The sequence below is a fragment of the Papio anubis genome, chromosome 9, assembly GCF_008728515.1.
Source record: "Papio anubis isolate 15944 chromosome 9, Panubis1.0, whole genome shotgun sequence".
NCBI classification, from domain to species: Eukaryota; Metazoa; Chordata; class Mammalia; order Primates; family Cercopithecidae; genus Papio; species Papio anubis.
This window is the reverse complement of record NC_044984.1, coordinates 13,395,137-13,418,510: the sequence shown is the minus strand read 5'-3', so window position 1 is coordinate 13,418,510 and position 23,374 is coordinate 13,395,137. Positions and strand designations below refer to the sequence as shown.

The 23,374-nt window shown below is 35.0% G+C and overlaps 1 protein-coding gene across 8 annotated transcripts in view; it reads right to left on the bottom strand.

Annotated features, from left to right (window-relative positions):
* The window catches only part of ATF7IP (activating transcription factor 7 interacting protein), a 136,294-nt gene that overhangs the window by 99,955 nt on the left and 12,965 nt on the right, over positions 1–23,374 (bottom strand). For 2 of the 8 annotated variants that reach the window (XM_003906039.5, XM_017945687.3), the window contains exon 1: positions 16,868–18,507. The exons of 3 other annotated variants lie outside the window; for them this stretch is intronic. In XM_003906039.5, the coding sequence (XP_003906088.2) occupies positions 16,868–16,884 (17 nt within the window). In that variant the 5' untranslated portion in view covers positions 16,885–18,507. Of the gene's footprint in view, positions 1–7,380; positions 10,644–12,005; positions 13,523–16,867; positions 18,509–23,374 lie in introns of those variants that run through there. 3 more of the 8 variants (XM_009180258.4, XM_031650305.1, XM_009180265.4) reach the window with 3 other exon arrangements.

Here is a 23,374-nt window from a genome sequence, read left to right as displayed (position 1 = left end):
CCTGGATAAAATTTATTAGAAGTATTTATTGTCAGGGAGGTGACTAAAGAAAAAAAAAAGGAGAATTTTTAAAAGTAACTATAGCCAGGCATGGTGGCTCATGCCTGTAATCCCAACACTTTGGAAAGCTGGGACAAGAGGATTGCTTGAGCCCAGGAGTTCAAGACCAGTCTGGGCAACATAGTGAGACCCCACCTCAGCAAAAAATTAAAAAATTAGCCAGGTGTGGTGACACGTGTCTGTGGCCCCAGCTACCTGGGAGGAAGTCAAAGCTGCAGTGAACTATAATCATGCTACTGCACTCCAGTCTGAGTGACAGAATGAGACTCTGTCTCAAAAAAAAAAAAGAAAGATGAAAGAAAAGAAAGAACAAAAGAAAAAAGAAAAGAAAGAAAAAGAAAATTCCACCTAGGTATTTTGTAGCATGACAAACTTTTAAAACTTAATCTGAGGGCAGGTACGGTGGCTCACACCTGCAATCCCAGCACTTTTGGAGGCCGAGGCGGGCAGATCACGAGGTCAGGAGTTAAGAGACCACCCTGGCCAAAATGGTGAAACCCCATCTCTACTAAAAATACAAAAATTAGTGAGCCCAGCACCATTGCACTACAGCCTGAGCGACAGAGCGAGACTCCATATCCAAAAAAAAAAAAAAAAAAAAGAAAACTTAATCTCTAAGTGAAACAATGCTAAAAACAGGGAAAAACCTGAAAATCAAAAGTAATGAGGAATGTTTGCCCTCTCAAATGTGACAGCATATAACAAAGCATTATTATCATAAGTACAAAAAAAAGAGTACAACAGAATAATTATCCAAAAGACAGACGCAAACAATAAAAAATGTAACTATGACAGAGAAGCATCACAAATAAGGAAGAAAGGCCAGGCGTGATGGTCCACATCTGTAATCCCAGCAGTTTGGGAGGCCAAGACTGGCGGATCACCTGAGGTCAGGAGTTTAAGATTGGCCTGGCCAACATGGCGAAACCCCATCTCTATTAAAAATACAAAAATTAGCCGGGCGTGGTGGCAGACACCTGTAACCCCAGTGACTCAGGAGGCTGAGGCAGGAGAATGGCTTGAACCTGGGAGGCGGAGGTTGCAGTGAGCCGAGATCATGCGACTGTACTCCAGCCTGGGTGACAAGAGCAAGACTCTGTCTCAAACAAAAACAAAACATAACAAATAAGGAAGAAATGGATTTTGAAATAAATGGTGGAAAATCGATCAAAATGGCAGTTAAGTGCAATAGCAAAGACACTGGATATAAAATTAATAGAAATATTCAAAGGCACAGAAAGTACAAGTAACCACAAGTTAGGAGAAATCCTTGAAAAAAATGGCATAGAGCTATAGGATTAGTATCCAGAATAAAAAAGAAAATCTATTAGTGAATGAAAAGGACAAACAGTTGGAAAAAAAATAAAGAAACGTGAGCAGCCAATTCATGAAACACATACGAGAAAAGGCATTCAACCTAATCATCAAAAAAAGACAAAACAAAAAGAGAAAATCCATTTTTAAACATCAGATTGGCAATTATTTGTGGTTAGCATTAATATACAGAAATGAGCGGTCTTATGTACCATAAGCAGAAGAGTTAAGTGTCATATCCATTTTTAAGGACAAATAAGCAGGAACTGTGCATCATTTTGACACACCAAAGGACCTTTAAGGTATCTATCTATGTACCAACATGTTTTACAAAGGAATGTATCAGGATGCCTACTGCTGTACTGTCATAGCAAACACAAAAATAAAAACCCTTAATATCCCAGGCATTAAAAAAGAAAAATCTCTGAGAAAATATTGTCAAATGTACCAAAAAAGCAGACTTCTTAGTAATTAATAGTGCAAATCCCAGGACCAGAAATACCTTTTTAAATATTAATCCTATTATTTCCTGGTTATCTATCCAAAATATGTATCTTCTCCTTACCTCAGTATCCTCATCTATGAAACTGAAATGACAAAGTCTGTCTTCGTGGAAATGCTATGGGAATTAAATGACATAATAAATAGAAAGTACTTAGATGCTGTAAGCAGTCAATAAATGTTCCCTGTTTTTATGCCATTATATTTTAAAACACACACACACAAATCTAAACCTGTATACAGGCATGCAAGTGGTATTTTAAAGAATAGAAGGATAAATGTCAAACTAGTTAAAGTACCTCACTTACATAGAGACAAGGGGATACAAATAACAGACTTTCAATTTAGACCTGATAGGCCAGTGTGAATCATCACACGAAAATACACTCATGTAATTGATATTTGAACAGTTAAGTTCATCAGACATTCTCTCTTCCATGCTAGTGCTAAACCAGGGCAGCATTGACATTTGTGAGCTAGAGTAGTAACTTATATAGACACTATGCCCCCAGAGAGACATGGAAGCTACCATCCCAAAGACAAATTACCAGCATATCCTATGTGCAGCAAGTACCACTTGCCCACCACTCACAGTCACCTGAACCATCAGCATCCAGCCAAAGTAAAACAGGAAATCTCAAATACCAAAATGAATACATTCAAGAATTCAAATGAATACATTCAAGAATTCAAATACATTCAAGAATTCAAATACATTCAAGAATTCAAAACAAAAGGTCAGGTGCCAAACCCCACAAAAAACACTAGCTAATTAGTAGGAGAATAAACAGAAGACATTTTAAAATAGTATATTAAAAAATCCTCTAAGTGTATGAGAAGCTATTACACCCACAAGAACAAACACATAAGAAATATACCCAGAAGCAACAACTTTCAATTAACTCAAGTTTCGGAAAAAAAGAACCAAGAAAAAAAGGAGGGAAAACATAAGGAAAAAAAAAATCAGCATATCTGAAAAAATACACAAGTTTTCCAATAATAAAGGCCTACTGAATCCCAAAACAGACTAAATTAAAACAAGCAAAATAAAATTTTTTGACACCTAGGCATACTGTGATAAGATTTCAGAAAATCATTATAGGGAAATATTAATAACTTAGAGTATCATTTAACTACAGAAGAGAAAGAATTAAACTGGCATCAGACTTGTCATCAGCAATACTGAAAGCTAAAAAAAAAAAAGTACCCTCAAAATTCATGGGAAAAGTTATTTTCACTGTAGAATTCTATAGCTAGCAAAGCTAACAATCAGCTTGAGTGAGGAAATAAATATATTACTTCTGAGCAAAGACAGAGAACGCAGACCCTTGGTAAAACGATTATAGATAAATATAAGACAAGACAGCAGAAGACCCTATGAAGGAATTCAGATAAGGAAATTAGCAAAGCTCCAAAGGTAAAAACTCTTGAGCAGGCTGAAATAACTGAGGATCAATCATCTTTAAAATAAATACGTTATTTATGCCAGATAATTGCAATGTGTAAGTTAACAAACTAATAAGTTGCAGAATATGGGACAAAAATAAAGAAAATTATCAATCGGGTAAAACCTGGTGGGTTTCAAGCTGTGTAAAGCAACAAAAATATCATTAGCTATGCACTATAAACGAGACATACCTTAGAGTAATACCTTAGAGTAAAGGTTGAAATAGAAGGATAGAAAATGATACGCTAGGCAAATAGTAACCCCAAAAAAGGGTAGGTATACATATGAAACCTATATATGACATATAAAAAAGAATTCAAGTTGAAAATCAAGTAATAGAACAAAAAAAAAGATATGTCCTATTGATAAAACAGGTTTAAATAATTCAGGAAAAAACTAACAAATTCACAATCAGAGATAAATCTATAGATGAAGAAAACAAAATAAAGAATGAACAGCCTATTAGCATGCCAGAATAACAGAACAATAAATAGAACTGTATATCCAATAAACCCAAAACCAATTTTTTTACAAATATAGCCAATGTACATTAATATCGACCATGTATATGGTGACAAGAAAATCTTAACAAATTCAAAGACAAAAAAAAAAAAACACTGAAGGCTAATTCTCTAGTCATAATGTAATAAATATACCAACAATATGACAGAAAAATTATCTTTTTAAAAAAAAAAAAAAAAACTTAGAGGTAGAAGGAAATCAGTGATAAAATACCAACAAAGTACTAACAGAATACGACCTAAGGAAATCAGCCAAAATGATATTCAGATTAAAACTGATAGCCTTAAATGCATATATTAACAAAAAACTCAAAAACATTAATAAAGGCAAAAAGGTATAATCCCAAAGCATGGAATTACAATAAAAGCAGAAAAATTATGAAAGAAAACAAAAGAGCAAGCAATCAAGGAACCAAAAGCCAGTTCTTTAAAAACACTATTAAAACAGAAAAAAACCTTGCAAGGAAGATGGAGACAAAGCATACTAAATATAATGAACAACATTAGAAATTATTAAGAAAACATAATAAGATAACATAGTTGTTTCAAATATTAAAGTATATTAAAGTTTATCAATGCCTGTTAGGGAAAGACTGAGGTGTTTTAACTTAATGCAAACTCAGAAAATCCAACAGCTCAAGGTGGCTACCAAAAATGCTAATGCAAAGTTAAACTGTAGAACAAACAGCCAAGGAGAAGGGGAACATTTTTAGAGTAGTTAATTATGTTTGGTTCTGAGCATCACAGATAAAGAAGGACCTAATAACTGTGAGATGACCATGCTAAAGAATGCTCTGGAACAGTATGTTGTATGAGGAAATGTTGGGAAAAAATGAAGGATATTGATATTTAGCCTAGAAAACATGAGAAAATTTTAATGAGCTTTCTTTAAATAGTATCTATTTGTCATGTAAAAGACATAAAAGAGAAAGAGAGCTAGAGACAGACAGGAAGTGGGGGACTATGACAGGCAAAAATAAAAGTAATGAAAGGCAACTTCATCTCAAAATCAACAAACGTTAATTTGTTTGGATGCCCAACAAAAGAAGAAACTGCCTTATGAAATTAGAGACTCTCCCCCCTTCCATCATTAGAAATGGTGAAGTATAAACTACATAATTATCTGTCAGGAATATCAAACAGTAGGTTTCAGTGCAAAGAACAACATTAGAAACTACCTGAAATACTGTATACAAAATTTTAAAATTCTTTATAAGCATACACCCTCATATCTTTACAGTAATGGTAATATATTATTTTTATTGCAATGGAATTGTGTATTTTTGTATATAATATTTCAAGCACAGAAAAAAAGAATAACAAATGACTATGTTCCTTTAACCCAGGTTAAGAAATATTAAATTTAATTGATTTCCTAATTAATACATTCATTTTAGACTTTTCATTAGTTAATTTCATTTTGAAGATTTTGAGATTCTACATTGCTTGCTAAATACATTTTGTTTTTTATGAGGAACACAAACACTTTTTAGGAACTCAAAGATTTTTATACTACAAATTTCGGATCATTCACACTCAACTTCAATAGCCTCAAAGACTATATATACCTTTATCCTCATGACTTTGTTTTTTTGGTGTTTTGTTTTTTTGTTTGTTTTTGGTTTTTTTTTTTAGAGACGGAGTTTCACTCTTGTTGCCCAAGCTGGAGTGCAATGGTGCGATCTTGGCTCACGGTAACCTCTGCCTCCCGGATTCAAGCAATTCTCCTGCCTCAGCCTCCCAAGTAGCTGGGATGACATGTGCACGCCACCATGTCTGGCTAATTCTTTGTATTTTTAGTAGAAATGAGGTTTCACCATGTTAGTCAGGCTGGTCTCGAGCTCCTGACCTCAGGTGATTCGCCTGCCTTGGCCTCCTAAAGTGCTGGGATTACAGGCGCGAGCCACCACGCCTGTAATCATACTCATGACTTTTATCTTTGTTTTGGTTGTCTATATACAAAATACACCTCTGTCCTACTATCCCTCATCTTTCTTTGCTATGACCTCCAACTCTAACAGCATTCAATAAATTCCTGTTTTTGTCTATCAACTCTTTTTCTCTTTGTCTGTATTTTAAAAACCAACCCATCTCAACTATCTTCCCTGCGCAGCATTCCCCTAACCAATATAATTGCACAAGAGAAGTTTGAAAAACTTTTTCCTACTGTTTCAGATGTGTATGTCTTCTACACCAAGAAGCATGACCTTTCCCTCATCCAACCTCAAACACATTAATCAAAATTGATTTCTTTCTATTATCATTTTGTCAATCATAGTGAAATTGTTTACTGAGATGAAACACACACAAAAAATGTTGTTTCTATAATCAATAAAATACACGTTGTTGTTTTTTAATCCAAGCAACATTGTCAAAAGGCAATAAGTAAGGAACAGTTCCTGCCCCTGAAACATGAGTGTGGCTTCTATTACAGCTGGCCCCCAGTTTTAAAGTATACAACCATGTAGCAATAAGTGGCCAAACTTTCAGAAATTAGAGAACTGGAAGTCCCACCTAAAAGTAACACTTCATGGTTACAGAAAGAGCCTGCTGCTTGACTTCTAAAGAGGGAGGGAAAGAGCAGAGAGCTGCCTAATATAATTCCTTTCTTTGATACACTTCTCTAAGCTATCTCACTACCACTCTTCACTTGACTCTGCTATTCAACTCTTCACACCCACCCTCCAAAAATTATTACAATCAGTAATGTATCTCTGGCCATACTGATACGAATGAACACACACATTGGCATTTCTTTATAAGCATACACCTTCGTATCTTTACAGCAATGGTATTATTTTTATTGCAATGGAATTTTGTATTTTTGTATACAATATTTCAAGTGTAGAAAAAAAGAATAACAAATGACTGTGTTCCTTTAACCCAGGTTAAGAAATATTAAATTTAATGGAATTCCTAATTAATACATTCATTTTAGACTTCTAAAATTCACTTTATTAAAATAATAAATTTAAATATAGAGAAATGGAAAGAATAAGGGTGGAAGTAGAAAAATTGACCAAGTTATATGTACAAATATACATTATCTAATGTATGTCAATGAGCCATATTTGAAAACATAAGCACTCTGATTTGTAAAGGTGAATTCAAAGTGGTAAATTTAAACTTAAACTTTATACTTAAGTGAGGTTACAAAATGTCATCTCTCTGCATGTACCAGTTGGTGTCACTACAACTGAGAATATACTAACAGACTATAATGAAAAGAGATCTAAAACTGATTTCTATGTAATATGAACATATTGTATGCATGAGTAATAATCACATATGAAGTCCACTGTTAGTTCATTTCAATTCAAATGTGAAGGAATTTTGAGAAGATGAAAATTACATTTTAAAAAATACCAAATCCAAATGTGGCATTCAAAATCTCCTGAATATTAACATTAAACGATCTACCAATCCTGTTTTCATTAGAACTAAAAACAAACACATTTTTTAAAACTTACCAATGGTGAGAGAAAAATATAAAGCCTGGGGGGTAGGTGTCACAGAAAAAGGACCTGAATCTCTTACCTGTGGGCAGCTTGACACTGTGAAAAGGACTTCCTCTTCTGTAAACCACTGCTACTTAGTTCATTTGTATAAACATTAAAAGCTAATGCAGACTTCTAGGTAAGCCTTCTTGAGTCTAAATTTCTTGTTTGATTCATATTCATTAAAAAAAAGAATATAGTAGGTTGGCTACATATTAAAATTCCTTTCAAACAGTGGTTCACATCTGTTGGGTAGTTTGTGCAGCATACATCCCATTTACCACAAAAGCCAAAAAACGTCAGACAATATGTCAATGAAGCTCACAGAACACACAGAGTATATCTTCAAAATGACTATTTCAAGTTAAAATGCCTAGAATCAGAATTCTTTGTACTGCTTTCTATGCTGCCAACTATTAGGTCTGCAGCAACTGTGTGCAGTTAAGTACCTCCCACATATTACCCAATAGTATCAATAGGCATAAATCTATAAAAGAACTAAAAGCTTAAAAGGCTTATAGCTTCTCACTATTTCACATATTCACTGTCAATTGTGGTCTCACTACTGCTATTCTAATGTATCAACTCTGTTCTTTCAGTCCAAAAGGCTTAATTCTTATACATTCCAAACAGAAAATCCATGACACATTTTATTTGCTGCCCCAGCACAGCCAGACTGCAGTTACAGCTAGCTGGCGCCAGTAAGAACAATTTACATAAAGCAGTCCTCATTTCATGACCAAACTAAAGGAGAGTACTGCTGAGTAAACCCTCCCCATTTGTTCCCCAACATGTACTGACTGGTTCTAGAATATATCTAGTTATCTACTTACTAATATAATTCAAATCCAGGTAATAAAAGAAAACCAATTTATAATTCTTATATAACTGAAATTCCACCCCCCACCACAAGAAAAATATTTTTAACTCTCAGAGATATTCAAAAGCCTTAGCTTACTTATGGCACAGACCACGTAAATTCAATGGCTGCTGTTTAACAATCATTAAAAATTTTACAAATTATAATTCACATTACCTAAAAGCTATCCTCATTCTACTCTACAACTCCCTTTCAAATTTTAACTAATCAATTAAATAGTAAACATCATTAAGTAGATTTGCTCTTATAAGTATATTGTTTAACATTTCACCAAATAATAAGAATTGTGTACCAAGTATCACTATTATGATGGTTACACAATTCAACACATTTACCACTAGTTAATATTACCAAAGCATATGCTCAGTACCAAAACCTAGGCATATTAAATTAAGAACGTCTTCACAAGAAAATATTCTGTCTGTGCCACATTCTTTTCAAACCTGTATCATTCATGTATTGTTTTCACTGGCCAGATATGACAAGGCAAGAGTTGAGTCATTATCTGTAAGGCCTTTTTTTAAAATTTTTATTTAGTTTGTAGTTAATTTATGATCTATTAATATATAATTCTACTCCATTACCATTTTCGTTAAGGCTATAGATATATTAAATTTCATTTTAAAATAACAATCCAGAAACTAATTTAGTCCCACATCTGAAATAATAAAATGAAAAGAAGTACTTAAAATGCTAACTAGGGGTTATCCAAAATATTTCCCGTATTTCTAAATCTTATTTTCAGCTATCTTCAACATAATTCTTAAGTTACCCCTATTACATAAAAAAGATAATGGGGCTATAAATGAGGGGACTCATAAAGTTATTATTTATCAATACAAATGGTAGAACTTATACAGACAATCAAAAATATTACCTAGGTTATCAACGATAAATTTCCTCAAACAACTATATTCTCTTCTCAGGATCTATGACCCACCAGCAGCAGATGAAGTGATGGGAACAAACATAATGATTTAATTTCATGCAGTGTACACCATTATCAATTAACTCTTGGTTGGAGGAAAGGTCTTATATCAAAAGAGCTTTCTAAGTACCATATACTGATCATAATATATGAGTTGAGAAAAAAATATTAGAAATAATCTAAGTATTGAGAACCGAATCTAGAAATTAAAAATTAAAAAAAGAAATCACTTATTATATACCTTATAGTTTTAATTTTGCTCTCTTCCTACTTGTATCATGCATCCAACCATGAATAAAAGTATTTGAAAATCAAAAGACCTAAAATCATTCAGTCCAACATAAAATACAGTGTAAATAACATGGATGTAAATATTTTTAAGCCAAATAAGCTAATTACTTGACAGTGAATTAATTCATCAAAAGAAGCTGAAAATCTCCACAACACGCTTACTAAAAGTACTAACAATGGCAACTGTTGATCTAGCTCACTGCTCAAATGAATACAGTAAAGACTGGTGTTTTATTTTCAACCCACTATAGATCAATGCTGTTGTAAAATATAGTGGCAATGAATTATTTGAAAAATGAAATTTAAAATAGGCATATAAAATATGAGTCTTAATTGTTTTGACTCAATCGACATAAAATTACATTATCAGATTGATGTAAAAATTTCTATAAACTCTCAATTTCAGTTATCTCACAGACGACCAAAAGCAAACAGTTCTCAGACTGATCACAGGCCACATTTTGAGTAGTGCTCATCTAGCTCTTAGATACCTATTCTACCCTACCCCACAGCATTCATAATCCCTAAGTATTTGCAACCTTATCTTGAATTTATTGTCTGTGTCTTCCCACTCCCTCCACAGTGTAAACTCCCTGAGGGAGAGCAAGGATCTTATATGCTAAGCATCAAACAGTACCTGGCAAATAATAGGTGCATAATAAATAGCTGTTAAATTTGTTGAGTAATTGATCAATTCACAGTCTGTTTTAGTTTTCACTCTACCATGCTGCCTTTGCACAAGTAAGAATTCTTATTTTGTCCCCTTTAGACTCTTCAAAGTCTTCACTTGGGAGATTCTAAACACCCTGCTCTCTGACATTTTTACTCAGGTCCCTAAAAATGCCCTCTCCCTAAAGATCAGTTTCCAAACTACCCAGTAGACCAGATTTCTCCCAACCCCATTCTTCCTGAAATAATGATTTTTAAAAGAAAAAAACAAAGATCTGTGCTAAAGGGAATCTTGTGAAACAAATGCAACCAATATTTAATTTGTGCTACACTTCACTAGTCGCTTTATATTTGTTATCCTCATTTAAACCCTAATATTAGTTCTTTATGATAAACATTATTCCCATTTTAAAAACAAGAAAAACTGAGGTTCTGAAAATAAGTAACTTGCCTCATTCCATAAAAATACCTAAGACTTGGCCAGGCGTGGTGGCTCACACCTGTAATCCCAGAACTTTTGGAGGCCGAGGCAGGCGGATCACTTGAGGTCAGGAGTTCGAGACCAGCCTGGCCAACATGGTGAAACCCTGTCTCTACTAAAAATACAAAATTAGGTGGGCATGGTGGCGCACGCCTATAATTCCAGCTACTTAGGAAGCTAAGGGAGGAGAACTGCTTGAATCCAGGAGGCGGAGGTTGCAGGGAGCTGAGATTGCACCATTGCACTCCAGCTTGGGCAACAAAAGCGAAACTCTGTCTCAAAACAAACAAAATACCTAAGACTTATTGAACACATTATCATAAATAGGTACTGTACTTTGAACACTATATATCCATTTTTCAGATAACCTATAACTAATGAGAGGAAGAACATGGATTCACCCTGACTCTGTTTGACTCAAAGTTGGTGTTCTTCCAACGACCCCTCTCAATTAATGATCAGGGATAACACAAAGAGGTTAAATATTCATCCAAAACTACATAATTACTTAATAACAGTATCAGAGCAGAAATAATCTTTTCCTAACTTCTATACTAATGTTTTCCACTATGTATGCCATGATACAGGTACTTCTATATCCAACAAAGGGATATACTAGGTCAGATAGTTCTACTGGCAGTTGGCTAGCTGTATCTGGCTTACTTCAGAAGGAAAGACAGATTCCCTCAGGCAGATGCAGAAGCAACTCCTCAGACCTCTCTCCAGTGTTAAGGTCCCTCTTTCATTAAACTGATGAAGATTTACTAAATCAATTTGTGCTGTTTTCACAATTTCCATATTCACATATTAATGAATAATAACAGACGGTTACAAATCATCAACAGAGAACTCTTTGTGAGAGTTCTAACCTGGGCAATTAAAAAAACAATCACTTATTTGAATAGACATTAGGCTTTCTCCCAAATCACTTTCTCTTTTCAAAGTGTGAAGAACAGTAAAGCAGGGGAGTCACTGTTTCCCGTGCAAGTTAATCACTTTTTCAATTTTCTCTAAAGCTGAACTCTAACTAGTAAACATTTTCCAAAAAGGCGTAACAGTCTTTTAGCTCTTCCTTAGAGTTACCAATGTCATGGTATTATTTGAATGTTAACAAGCTGGCTTTCCTCTGGGAAATGTGGAATTCAAATTTAAGTCAGATCAAGATTATAAATTATCATGCTTCATGCATCATCAAGGTAGTCTTCACATAGCCACTGTAAATGTTAAATTAATAAATGCAAACAGTAGTAAGTTTTCAAAAAAATAAAGTTTGTAATGGCCTAACAGCCATTATCTAATCTAGTGTACAGTTAAGAAAACGTTCTATTAGGACATTTACTCATTATTTTAAGTGATAAAACTTCTTAGCTCAACTAATTTGAGCAAAAATCTTTTATAAAATATTATTTCATTTACCTGTTCAGTAAACCGCATAGCTTGAATACACTTTAACTTTTTCTTATTCAGTATCACCATTAAGAACATCAAGTTGATAGTGATGTCCTTTAATACAGTGATAACATTTAAAGAAAACAGAACTGATTATCACATAAAAGATCTCAAGATACTTATGTTTCTAATTAGTATTTCTTTAATCTCTTCACTTTCAATCAATTGTTACTTGTTGTTATGTCATTGGATCTCCTTCATTTGGCTCCCATGGCACTCTATAAAAAATTAGGACAAAGTGAAAGGTTACAAAAGGTGCCACATCTTCTAAAGAGTAAACTGACTTTATATATTCTAAGTCTCTCCTACCAAGTAAAGTAGGCTACATTTTACTTATGTTTACCTTCTTTTGGGTTAGAAGTTGTATTTTAGATATTTAAGGCTGCCAATAACCTATCAAATACGTAGGATAGATATTTAAAAGGAACTGTTTTCCAAGGCCACACAGGTAATGTGATTCACTGAAGAGGACCAGAGGTGGGCAAGAGGAGGCCCTATCTGAAGGAGACAGCATCTATACTCAGTTATATAGATTGCTATTCTCAAGCAAAAATGTTGTTTGCTTTTCAAGAGGCAAGACACCTAGATTTTTAGGTAAAATCTGACAACTTTAAATGTTAACAATTAGAGAAATGGGCTAGTGGCTAAAGAATAAAAACAAGAATAAAAGTGTTTGCTAGCTGCCAGTCTGTAGCTCTGAAAATGAATTTTTCTGAAAGAGAAATTACTGTTTTTATGATTCTCATTTGTACTGAAACACAGGAAACTCTAGGCCATGAATTCAAGTCATGTTTTTAGATAAGTTATTTTCTCACAGTATATTTGAAGAACTCAGCCAGACTATACCCAAAACATTTCTCCTACTCCTCTAAATTCTGTAATGTCAACATTCTATATTGGCTTTACTTAATAAATACATCTGCCATATCCATATACAACAAAGGATGGCTAATTTATGCTAACAGAGTAGGTCCCAGTACTACAAAAATGAATATATAACATTACTAAGTGGATATAGTGTTACTTAGCACTTCTTGCTTCTGAGCATGAGTTATACAAGAAATTTCTCATAGTTTTCAAATATACACTGATCCAATCACACTTGAAAAGGTATATGACACTTGAGAGGCAAATAAACTGAAATGCATTTGGATATTACTGAGAAAATTAGTATGCAAGATTTTTGCAGAGTATTTCAAGATACTATTCTGAAACATTATGTAAATTGATTCTCAGCATATGCTTGCCAAATAGATAGGAATTTTCCCCCATTTTATAGATGAAGAAATGAGAATCAAAAAATGGAATGAACGTAGGGCACGATGCCTCATGCCTGTAATCCCAGCACTTCAGGAAGCTGAGGTGGTCAGATCACTTGAGGCCAGGAGTTCAAGACCAGCCTGGCCAACGTGATAAAACCCCGTCTCTACTAAAAACATAAAAATTAGCTGGGCAAGGTGGTACACGCCTGTAATACCAGCTACTCAGGAGGCTGAGGCACAAGAATTGTTTGAACCCAGGAGGTGGAGGTTGCAGTGAGCTCAGACTGCCACTGTACTCCAGCCTGAGAAACAGAGTGAGATTCTGTCTCCCAGTAAAGCAAGAAAGGCGACTGGGGGCAGTGGTTTACACCTATAATCCCAATACTTTGGGAGGCCAAGGCAGGTAGATCCCTTTAGGTCAGGAGTTCAAGATCAGCCTAGCCAACATAGTGAAACCCTGTCTCTACTAAAAATACAAAAATTAGCCAGGCATGGTGTGGGCGCCTGTAATCAATCTCAGCTACTGGGGAGGCTGAGGCAGGAGAATCACTTGAACCTGGGAGGTGGAGGTTGCAGTGAGCCAAGATTTCACCACTACACTCCAGCCTCGGCGACAGAGTGAGACTGTCTCGACAACAACAACAAAAAAAATTAGCAGGGCACAGTGGCTCACACCTGTAATCTCAACAATTTGGGAGGCCAAGGCAGGCAGATCACCTGAGGTCAGGACTTTGGGACCAGCCTGACCAACATGAAGAAACCTCATCTCTACTAAAAATACAAAAATTAGCCAGGCATGGTGGTGCATGCCTGTAATCCCAGCTACTCAGGAGGCTGAGGCAGGAGAATCGCTTGAACCCGGGAGGCAGAGGTTGCAGTGAGCCGAGGTCGTGCCATCACACTCCAGCCTGGGAAACAAGAGTGAAACTCCGTCAAAAAAAAAAAGAAAGAAAAGAAAAGAAAATGGAATAAGCTTGTCAACGTCAGAAAAAGGTAGGAAAAACAGTATTCAAATTCAGGTTTGGACCCTTGGCCAGTGTCACCACCCTAACATTTCTCTTAGAGGCTTACATAGATGAAATTGTTTATGAAAAAGAGTAAACAAAAGGGGAGAATTTTAACAAGTGACAAAATAGCATCATAAAACTTCAATTATTCAGCTCCTAGATTTATTATGCCCTCAATTACCCAGCATAATAGCTAACCTGGAACTTGGAACAGAAAATTTGAAAACTATCACCAATCCCAAAAGTAATCATCTCAGTAAGGGGTAATTTATGCTTACAGTTGCAAAAATGCAACACAGCAGTGAAAGAATTAGCAATAATATCCTGAGTAACCATAGGGCGTTAGTATTTCCTCATGTGCAAGTAATAATCTTGTAGAGGGCAGGGGTAAATATTACAGTTAGCAATAGAAGGCAAAAAGACTGAGTTATTAAAATTTCCCTAAGATCCCACTCAAGACCAATATAAACTGTTTAGTAATTTCAACATGGACAGTTTTTCTACCTTATATAAAATGTTTTAAATACATGTATTTTTAAACACTAGAGTCTCCTCCCCTCCCACTCTCGCCACCAAGATAGTGAGCTGTTATTACTATTAAAAGGCATGAAAATAAGAGTGATTAAGGTCACAGCACATTCACTTTTCTATGTCATGTTCACTCCAAGGATAACCTTGCTGAAAGGAATGATGAATAGAATCCCTCAAACACACTAAAATGTTTTTCTTTTTCTTAAGGGACAGTTCATATGACTGAATGATTTACATAAATTAGTGTTCAAATTATGAGAATCGACTATGTCATATAAGACAGTCCTAAAGATTTTGCAGTGTAGTGACTAAAGTGAAACAAAAATGCTAAAACTATTGATGAAACTGAGATAAATACTGATCCCAGAACACATTTTAAGCCACTAAATAAATGGACACTGAATCAGTTAGGAAAAACAATTATTTTGTTTAAAAAAAAGTAACGAAAACAAATATAAACACAAGGCCGTGACAAGGCAACAATTTTAAACTGTTAAGTCATGTACATATAGATCTTATATTCCATCTTCATGAACATCAAAAAACAACACAAAGAAGATACATTCAAGAATAATTTTCAAACTGAATTCCACAGTGCCTTAAGAAGCCAAGGTTCTACAAACAAGTGAACTAGATTTGGATCTAATATAAAATTATAATTGTCAGATATGATCTTGTTTCAAAGTTTTGTTTATCTTAATAGCAAAATTATTTCCATTTTATTAAATACACATGGCATATGAATAAGTTTACCATATAAAATAAGTACATAACAATAAAATATTACATGTGTCCTTTTGTTTCTTAAGCCTTGCAGAATTAAGCAGAAACCATAAGTATTCCTTTTATATACTGGAATCCTCCCTAAGAGTTTAACTTGCAAAAAGTTTCTGTTTTTAGAAAGCTGCTCTACTCAGAAATTTAGAACTTACTGCTCTATGTCATATAAGTCAGGGATATATTCTTAATACTCTACGGACAAAACCAGGAGTATATTATACCAGCTAAAAAAGATTTTAATAGGTACTGCAATTTAAGTATTGCTGCTTAAAGTATGCTTTTTTTTTCCTGCTATCTGAAATACTATGCGAATAAGAATTTCATTCTCCCATCTTTCTGGTTAACCACAGACTTACAGTATCTCAATAAACATTTCTACTCCAGAACAATGTTAAGAAAGCTTTTTAAATTTTTTGAAATTAAATTTACAAAATCATTGAGCTACATTTCTTTTAAATATACTACAGGTTTAAATTAAGACTAAAATGAACATAATAATATCACTTAATTAACTAAAACAACTGAGTACTTCAGCTCTGATGGTATCTGAATACATTAGATATATTTTTTAAGAAGAGGTATCCATGACTAGATGTGAATTTATTTCTAAATTCAAAATCTGAATCTGAATGCCAACTTAAGCAAAAAGTAATTTGAACAAAGAAGCAAAGCAGCCTTAAAAATATCTAAGAGTTGGATACTGGGAGGAGGCAGCATGATGAGAAAGAATTGGAACCCATAATGCCAAAAAAAGATTTTGGACAGTATTAAAAATTTTTTTTCATGCTTTATATAATTACCCTTCTTCCCAAAAAGCTTCCACACAATACCTCACAAAAACCTAGAAATATTGTAGTCTTTGTGCAAAACAAGGCTTATTTACGGATCCTTTAAAAAAAATCTATTCGGATAATATACTGTTTTAATTTCTACAAATAAATATCAAACACACTAAAATAGCCTACACAAAAGGAATGTTACATTAATTAGGGCCAGAAAAGCACTACTGTGGTGATCAAATGTTCTGGCAATGACAGAACATAAAATGGTGAGAAATTACAAGAATTTAACCTTTGACCCCACCATGCTATGTACTGTTTTCATAATAAAGGCTTAAAGGTTCTACCAAACATTTCAACTTTTTAAAAACCAAGCTCTAAGTTCGCCCTTCTAAGTAAACTCAGTTAAATTCCTTTTTTAAAAAGAAAAAAATGAGAATGTTTAAAGATAAAGAGTAATTGGTTCTTACCTCTGGTCCTGATGCATGTGACAAGTCTCCTCACTGGCATACTTGCTGCCTAGGCAGCTACAAAGACTAGGTTAGCAGCCATTTTGAGACAGCTGCACAGTCTCAGTTGCACAAAAGTGTAATTAAGATGGCTGCAGTGTGCACTCAAGAACTCACACAGTGAAAACTCAGCTATGTAACAAACAAAGCCCCTCCCACTTTGTCAGCCTGCAGGAAACTGAACATAGGCAACAGCTAATGCATATACTGCAACAAACAATGCAGCTACACAGGACACAGAAAAAGAAAACAGAAGGCAGCAAGCCAGTTTTGTAACATAATGCCTGTGAATCCCGTCTTGCAATACAGACTTTGGGCACATCCAGATCCCAAACAACTTGAAATCCATGCCACATATTAGCAGTTACAGAGATAGAGCCAAATCACACAGAGCAAACATCAGGGAATTCGCTTGAAAGAAAGCCTCCATTTCAGTCCAGAAAAAAAAAAAAAAGTTAAACCTTGCTTAAGGCCTTTTTTTCGGGTTTTTTTTTGTTTTTTTTTTTTTTACCTTTTATAGTTTTATCATGAAAAGAATTTCAATTTTATAATTTCTAGAAAAGTGTTTAAATCCTGAAAATAGCTTGATTGATCAAGTTAATTTCAATTTATAGAAGGCTAAAGATTTTCTCCACAGAATCTAAGCCCCAAAGTGCTCAAATCTAGCAGAACAGTTAAAGCCTACAATTAAATTTTTGAACCTTGACAACAGGGTCTCTAGAAGATGGCAAAAAGCTTATTTTGAGTAATTTACCATAGATATAAAAACAATTTCTTCTCTTCAGTAGTACAAATGGTCACAAACATTAACATCCCCAGGTGAGTGTTTAGTCCCAGGGCAAATTACATTTCCTGCCCTGACACAGACCTCCCAACATTTTGATGTGAGTAAAAAGCAAATAAAAACAAAGAATTATAGATTCTTTCTGATGGAAAGAAGGGAATTTTTAAAAAGGGTAAAAACTCAGTCTAATAATGGGTATATTAGCAAGACAAATTTGAGATCCAACAAATGTGGGTTGGCAGAAACACATCAATCAAAGATAAGGGAAGGACAAAAGCACAGGGAGAACCTGTTCACATCAGCGATAGACTCCACGTTTTCTTTCTCTCTTCCTCAGTCTACCTTCCTAAAATTTAGCTAACCTGTGTATTTTGTCTCTATCCATCACTAAATATAGGTATTTACTAAAACGTTTTAAGGGTATAGGGGGTAATAGAGATATAGCTAAAACGAGATTGGCCCTATGATTTGACAATGGCTCAAGCTGAGCAATGGGCACACAGAATTCATTATCTCATTCTATTTTGGTATATATTTGAAATTTTCCATAACAAAAGTTTTTTAAATTACTTATCTTTAAAAGGTCCTTATGTATTTTCCATGAGGCAAAATGAATAATGTAGGTAACAACTGCTTTAAGTATATCAGGAAAAAAAAAGTTATACTTGATCCAAGTCATATTAATTCTTCAAAAATATAACTGTGATTCTCAAGCAAAGACTTCATTAAAAGCAAGACTTAGGCCAAGCACGGTGGCTCACGCCTATAATCCCAACACTCTAGGAGGCCGAGACGGAAGGCTCTCCTGAAGCGAGGAGTTTGAGACCTGCCTGGCAACAAAGCGAGATCTCTTTCTCTACAAAAAAAAATATTTTAAACATTAACAGGTGTGGTGATGTGAACCTGTAGTTCCAGCTATTCAGGAGGCTATGCAGGAAGATCACTTGAGCCCAGAAGTTCAAGGCTACAGTGAACTTAACCACTGCACTCCATCCAGTCTGGTCAACAAAGCCAGATTCTGTCTCAAAAAATAAATAAATAAATAATATAATTAAAAACAAAAGCAAGATTTGGTAAACTGAAAAAGGCTGGAACAGAACTGATATTACTGTAAGCACTGGAATCTATGTTTAATTGGGGGGGGCGGGGAAAGAAGGTACAAATAGCCAAAATATTCAGAGTTGCCTAATGAACACTTTCTTACATTCTGGAATGTAAGAAATTGTTTTTAGGAAGTCTGATCCACAAAGATTTAAATTACGGAACTCACTGTCAAATGGATGATATCTTCTTCAAGCCTCCCTTCTCTTGCCAAATACTTTTCCGATATAAATCCTGACTACTTTTTTCTTAATCTAAACATAGTCTACCAACAGAAAGCTGCTGGCTACTAATAATATAGGTTGGACATCCCTAATCTGAAAATCCAAAATTCTCCAATAAAATTGCACAGAACTGATACAAGCAGAAATGCAACTTAGACAACACTTAGTACCAGCTGACAGAGCTTCATCCATCCCTTCACACATTGGTTCTGTTTCTGTGTCTGATGAAACAGTTTAGAAAAGGAAAATAATTAGGCTGTTATTCAGATAAAATAAGTGTCGAGGCCAGCATCTTTATCCCAAAGAAACTATCCTATTATAGTTTACTTGATATATCCTCTACATGATTCAACCTATATTACCCTATCACTAAAAATTCTTTCCTTAATCTCTCCTTATTATGCACATCCCCAAACCAGGTATCATTACTCTCTCAATATCTTTTACGCATATCATCATTATACTTACCACATTTCATTACTTGTATCTTTATGCAAATAATCTTTATATAAGGATATAAATCACATCTTAATTCATTTTCCATTCTCTTCCATAGGATAAAACACAGTTATTTGCTCAATAAATAGTGAGCTAAAATTCTCAGTGTTTTTGTTTCTACCACAAAAACCTCAAAAGAACCTTCATTTTTAGGATCTCAACTCCTACTTTCTAAGAAGTAGTCAACTAATATGTCTACTAAGATTTTAGTCTTGGCCTAAAAACATCTGCACTTCAGAATCCAAGATGGAAAAATAACTTTTGTAGGGCACTTTTCAGGAACTACATAGGAACTACTATGTGCTTATGATAGATGACTCTGAGAAAATCTACAGGAAACCTAAGTGATTTACTTTTAATTTTTATTACTAAAAAAGTAAGATTCAGCTTGATTGTACAATGTCACAGATTACAAGAAATTTGTTTTATATAGGGTCATTTGTAATGAGACCAATCATTGTTAATTTATAGAAGCATAACTACTTGCAACCAATTTCTAATGTTCAGGAAACAATTCCATGACTATCCAATGTTTAATCTTTTCCTAATTAAAAATCAGCACTTTCACAAGTCTTTTTGTTTTTTCGTTTATTTGTTTGTAGACAGGCTGGAGTGCAGTGGTGCAATCATGGCTCAGCTTACTGCAGCCTCAACTTTCTGGGCTCAAGAGACTCTCTCACTTCAGCCTCTGGATTAACTGGGACCACAGGTGCACACCACCACAACTGGCAAATTTCTAAAATTTTCTGTAGAGATAATGTCTCACTATGTTGCTCAAGCTGCATTCAATTTTTTTTTTATTTCCCTCTTACAATGACCATGTAAAATAAGAGTGCTACAATCTCAAATTTTAAGACCAGTGAATGTAATCATTTGCCAGGAGTCACATAATTAGTAATGAAAGAAAAAAAAAAACAACTAGAATTAACTCTAGTCAACCATTACATTTTTTTATATATTATGCTATTTGAAAACTTTGCATATGCAAATTATTGAAAACTATAGCATCTAAAGAAAAAGTTTCACTGTATTTGGTTCAGAGGAAATATATGTTTTGTTTATTTAAGATGCTCTAATTGTAAGTTATTATTAACATTACACATATTAAAATCTAAAACGCATGTTAGAATGGTATTAAGATGATGAACTAAGAACACCTAATTTCACTCCCTCAAATCCCACTAAAACTACAATAAAGTTTTTTTTTGTTTTTTTTTTTAGGCATAAATCCTAAAACACAGAGAGAAATAAGAGGTAACAGCCACAAAGATTTGGGAAGCTGAAAAATAAGCAGGACCGGCCAGACGTGATGGCTCACTCCTGTAATCCCAATACTTTGGGAGGCCAAAGTGGGCAGACCACTCAAGGCCAGGAGTTCCAGACCAGCCTGACCAAGATGGCAAAACCTCATCTCTACTAAAACACATAAATCAGCCAGGTGTGGTGGCGCACCTTAGTCGCAGCTACTCAGGGAGGCTCAGGTACAAGAATTGCTTGAACCTGGGAGGTGGAGGCTACAGTGATCCGAGATCAAGCTACTGTACTCCAGCCTAGGTGACTGAGTGAGACTTGGTCTCAAAAATAAATAAATAAATAAGCAGGACCAGCTGTAACTAACGTAGCAATCCCTAAAACACAATATTCCAAGCTGCAGTGGTAACAAGTTAAGAACCAATCCAATTTACCTGGCAGAAACCTGAAAAATCATAGGAAGTAGAAGAACTAAGCACCTTTGAAAGTCAGAGTGAAGGGAGCAGAGAGAAGGATAAAATGGCCAAAATAGTGACTGCTGTTTAAGAAGCAGAAAGATATCTTAGATGCCTTTACCAAACACATTTAACAGTGACTATCTGCTCCTCCCAACCCTAACAAAAGTCTGAAGACAGTATCTGCAGTTAAAAATGAGAGTATCTGGCCAGGCATGGTGGCTCATGCCTGTAATCCCAGCACTTTGGGAGGCCAAGGCAGGTGGATCAACTGAAGTCAGGAGTTCAAGACCAGGCTGGCCAACATGGTGAAACCCCATCTCTACTAAAAATACAAAAATTAGCCGGGCGTGGTGGCACACACCTGTCATCCCAGCTACTCGGGAGGCTGAGACAAGAGAATCCCTTGGTCTAGGAGGCAGAGATTGCAGTGAGCCAAGATTGTGCCAGTGCACTCAGGCCTGAGCTTGAGTGAGATTCTGCCTAGAAAAAAAAACAAAAAACTAAGAGTACCATATCAAAAAGAGAAGGACCAAGTCCAGACTGCAGAGATCCCTAGTCCTCTTCATGAATCTCCCAGAGTGCTGGCAATCAGAGCCTATTTCTCTATTTATAAAAATGGAAGACTATTCTCTGGGGATGTCTGACCAGCACAAGACGTAAGACCTAAGGTCTCTGGAGAACTCTCCCAAAATGGCTCACCCAGATCAGCCTAAAGGGAAGTTTAAAACTGTCTAATTTAGATAAGGCAATCAACTTTTTAATCTTCCACATCACATCGCATTATGCAGTTAGCTAAAAAAGGCAATGGAGAAAAGTTTCCAACATGACAGAAACCAAAGAAAAACGAAAGCAAAAAAAATACATGAAGCAATAGACTATGCAGGAATAAGAAAACTTCAAAAAAAATTAATATATGCAGACAAGATGTTATATTCTTGAGTGAAGAATACAATGCTACAGAAAAGGAATGAAAATTAAGAACATGATAGAAAAAAATGAAAAACTCAATAGAAGGACTGGATGATAAAGCTGAAGAAACCAACCTTAGCAAAAAGGCAAAATTATAAATCAGAAGAAAAGATACGATTGGAGTATCCATTCAAAACTTCAAATTGGAATGACACACACACACACACACACACACAAACACAAAGACATCACCAATGAAATCATTTAAGAAAACTTTCCAGAGTTGAAGGGCAAGAATTTCCAGACCAAAAGAGCCCAAGTATGCCAGCAGACCATAACAAACAGATCCACACAAGGGCACGTTCCATTGAAATGCCATAAGACTAAAGACTAATAATCAATTCTATAAGCTTCCACTGAGAGGAGAAATCAGAATGGCTTCAGATTTCTCAGTAGTGATAATAGTAGGAAGAAAATAATGGAGCAGTGTCTTTAAAATTCTGAAAGAAAAGACTTTCAACCTAGAATTCTATACCCAGCCAAACTATCAATCAAGCATGAAAATATAGAATGATATTTTTCAAACATGCATGGTCTTTAAAACCGGTATCTCCCATGCACCCTTTCTCAAAAAGCTACTGGAGAATGTGTAGCTTTCTATCAGCAGGGAAAATTCTAAGAATTCTCCTGCCAAGGACAGAATAAGTCGATAAAAAGACAAAGCATTTGGAAAACAAGGGTCCTAGAAGACAGGTAAGGAAATCTTCACTAACGGTTGTATTAGTCCATTCTTGCATTGCTATAAAGAAATACTTGAAAATGGGTAACTTATTAAGAAATGAAGTTTAATTGGCTCACAGTTTTGCTGGCTGTACAGGAAGTACAGTGGTATCTGCTTGGGTTCTCGGGGTGAGGGCTCAGGAAATTTACAAACATGATGGAAGGCAAAGGGGGAGCATGCACATCACGTGGCAGAAGCGAGAACGAGAGAAAGAAAAGAGGTGCTACACACTATTTAAATGACCTGATCTCACAAGAACTCAAGTCACTACTGCGGAGGACAGTACCAAGGGGGATGGTGCTAAACGATTCATGAAAAATCCACCCCATGACCCAATTATCTCCTACCAGGCCCCACCTCCAACATAGAGGATTATGATTTAACATTAGATTTGGGTGGGCATACGGATCCAAACTGTATCAATGGTGAATAAAATTATACAGATGACAGTTGTATACAAGA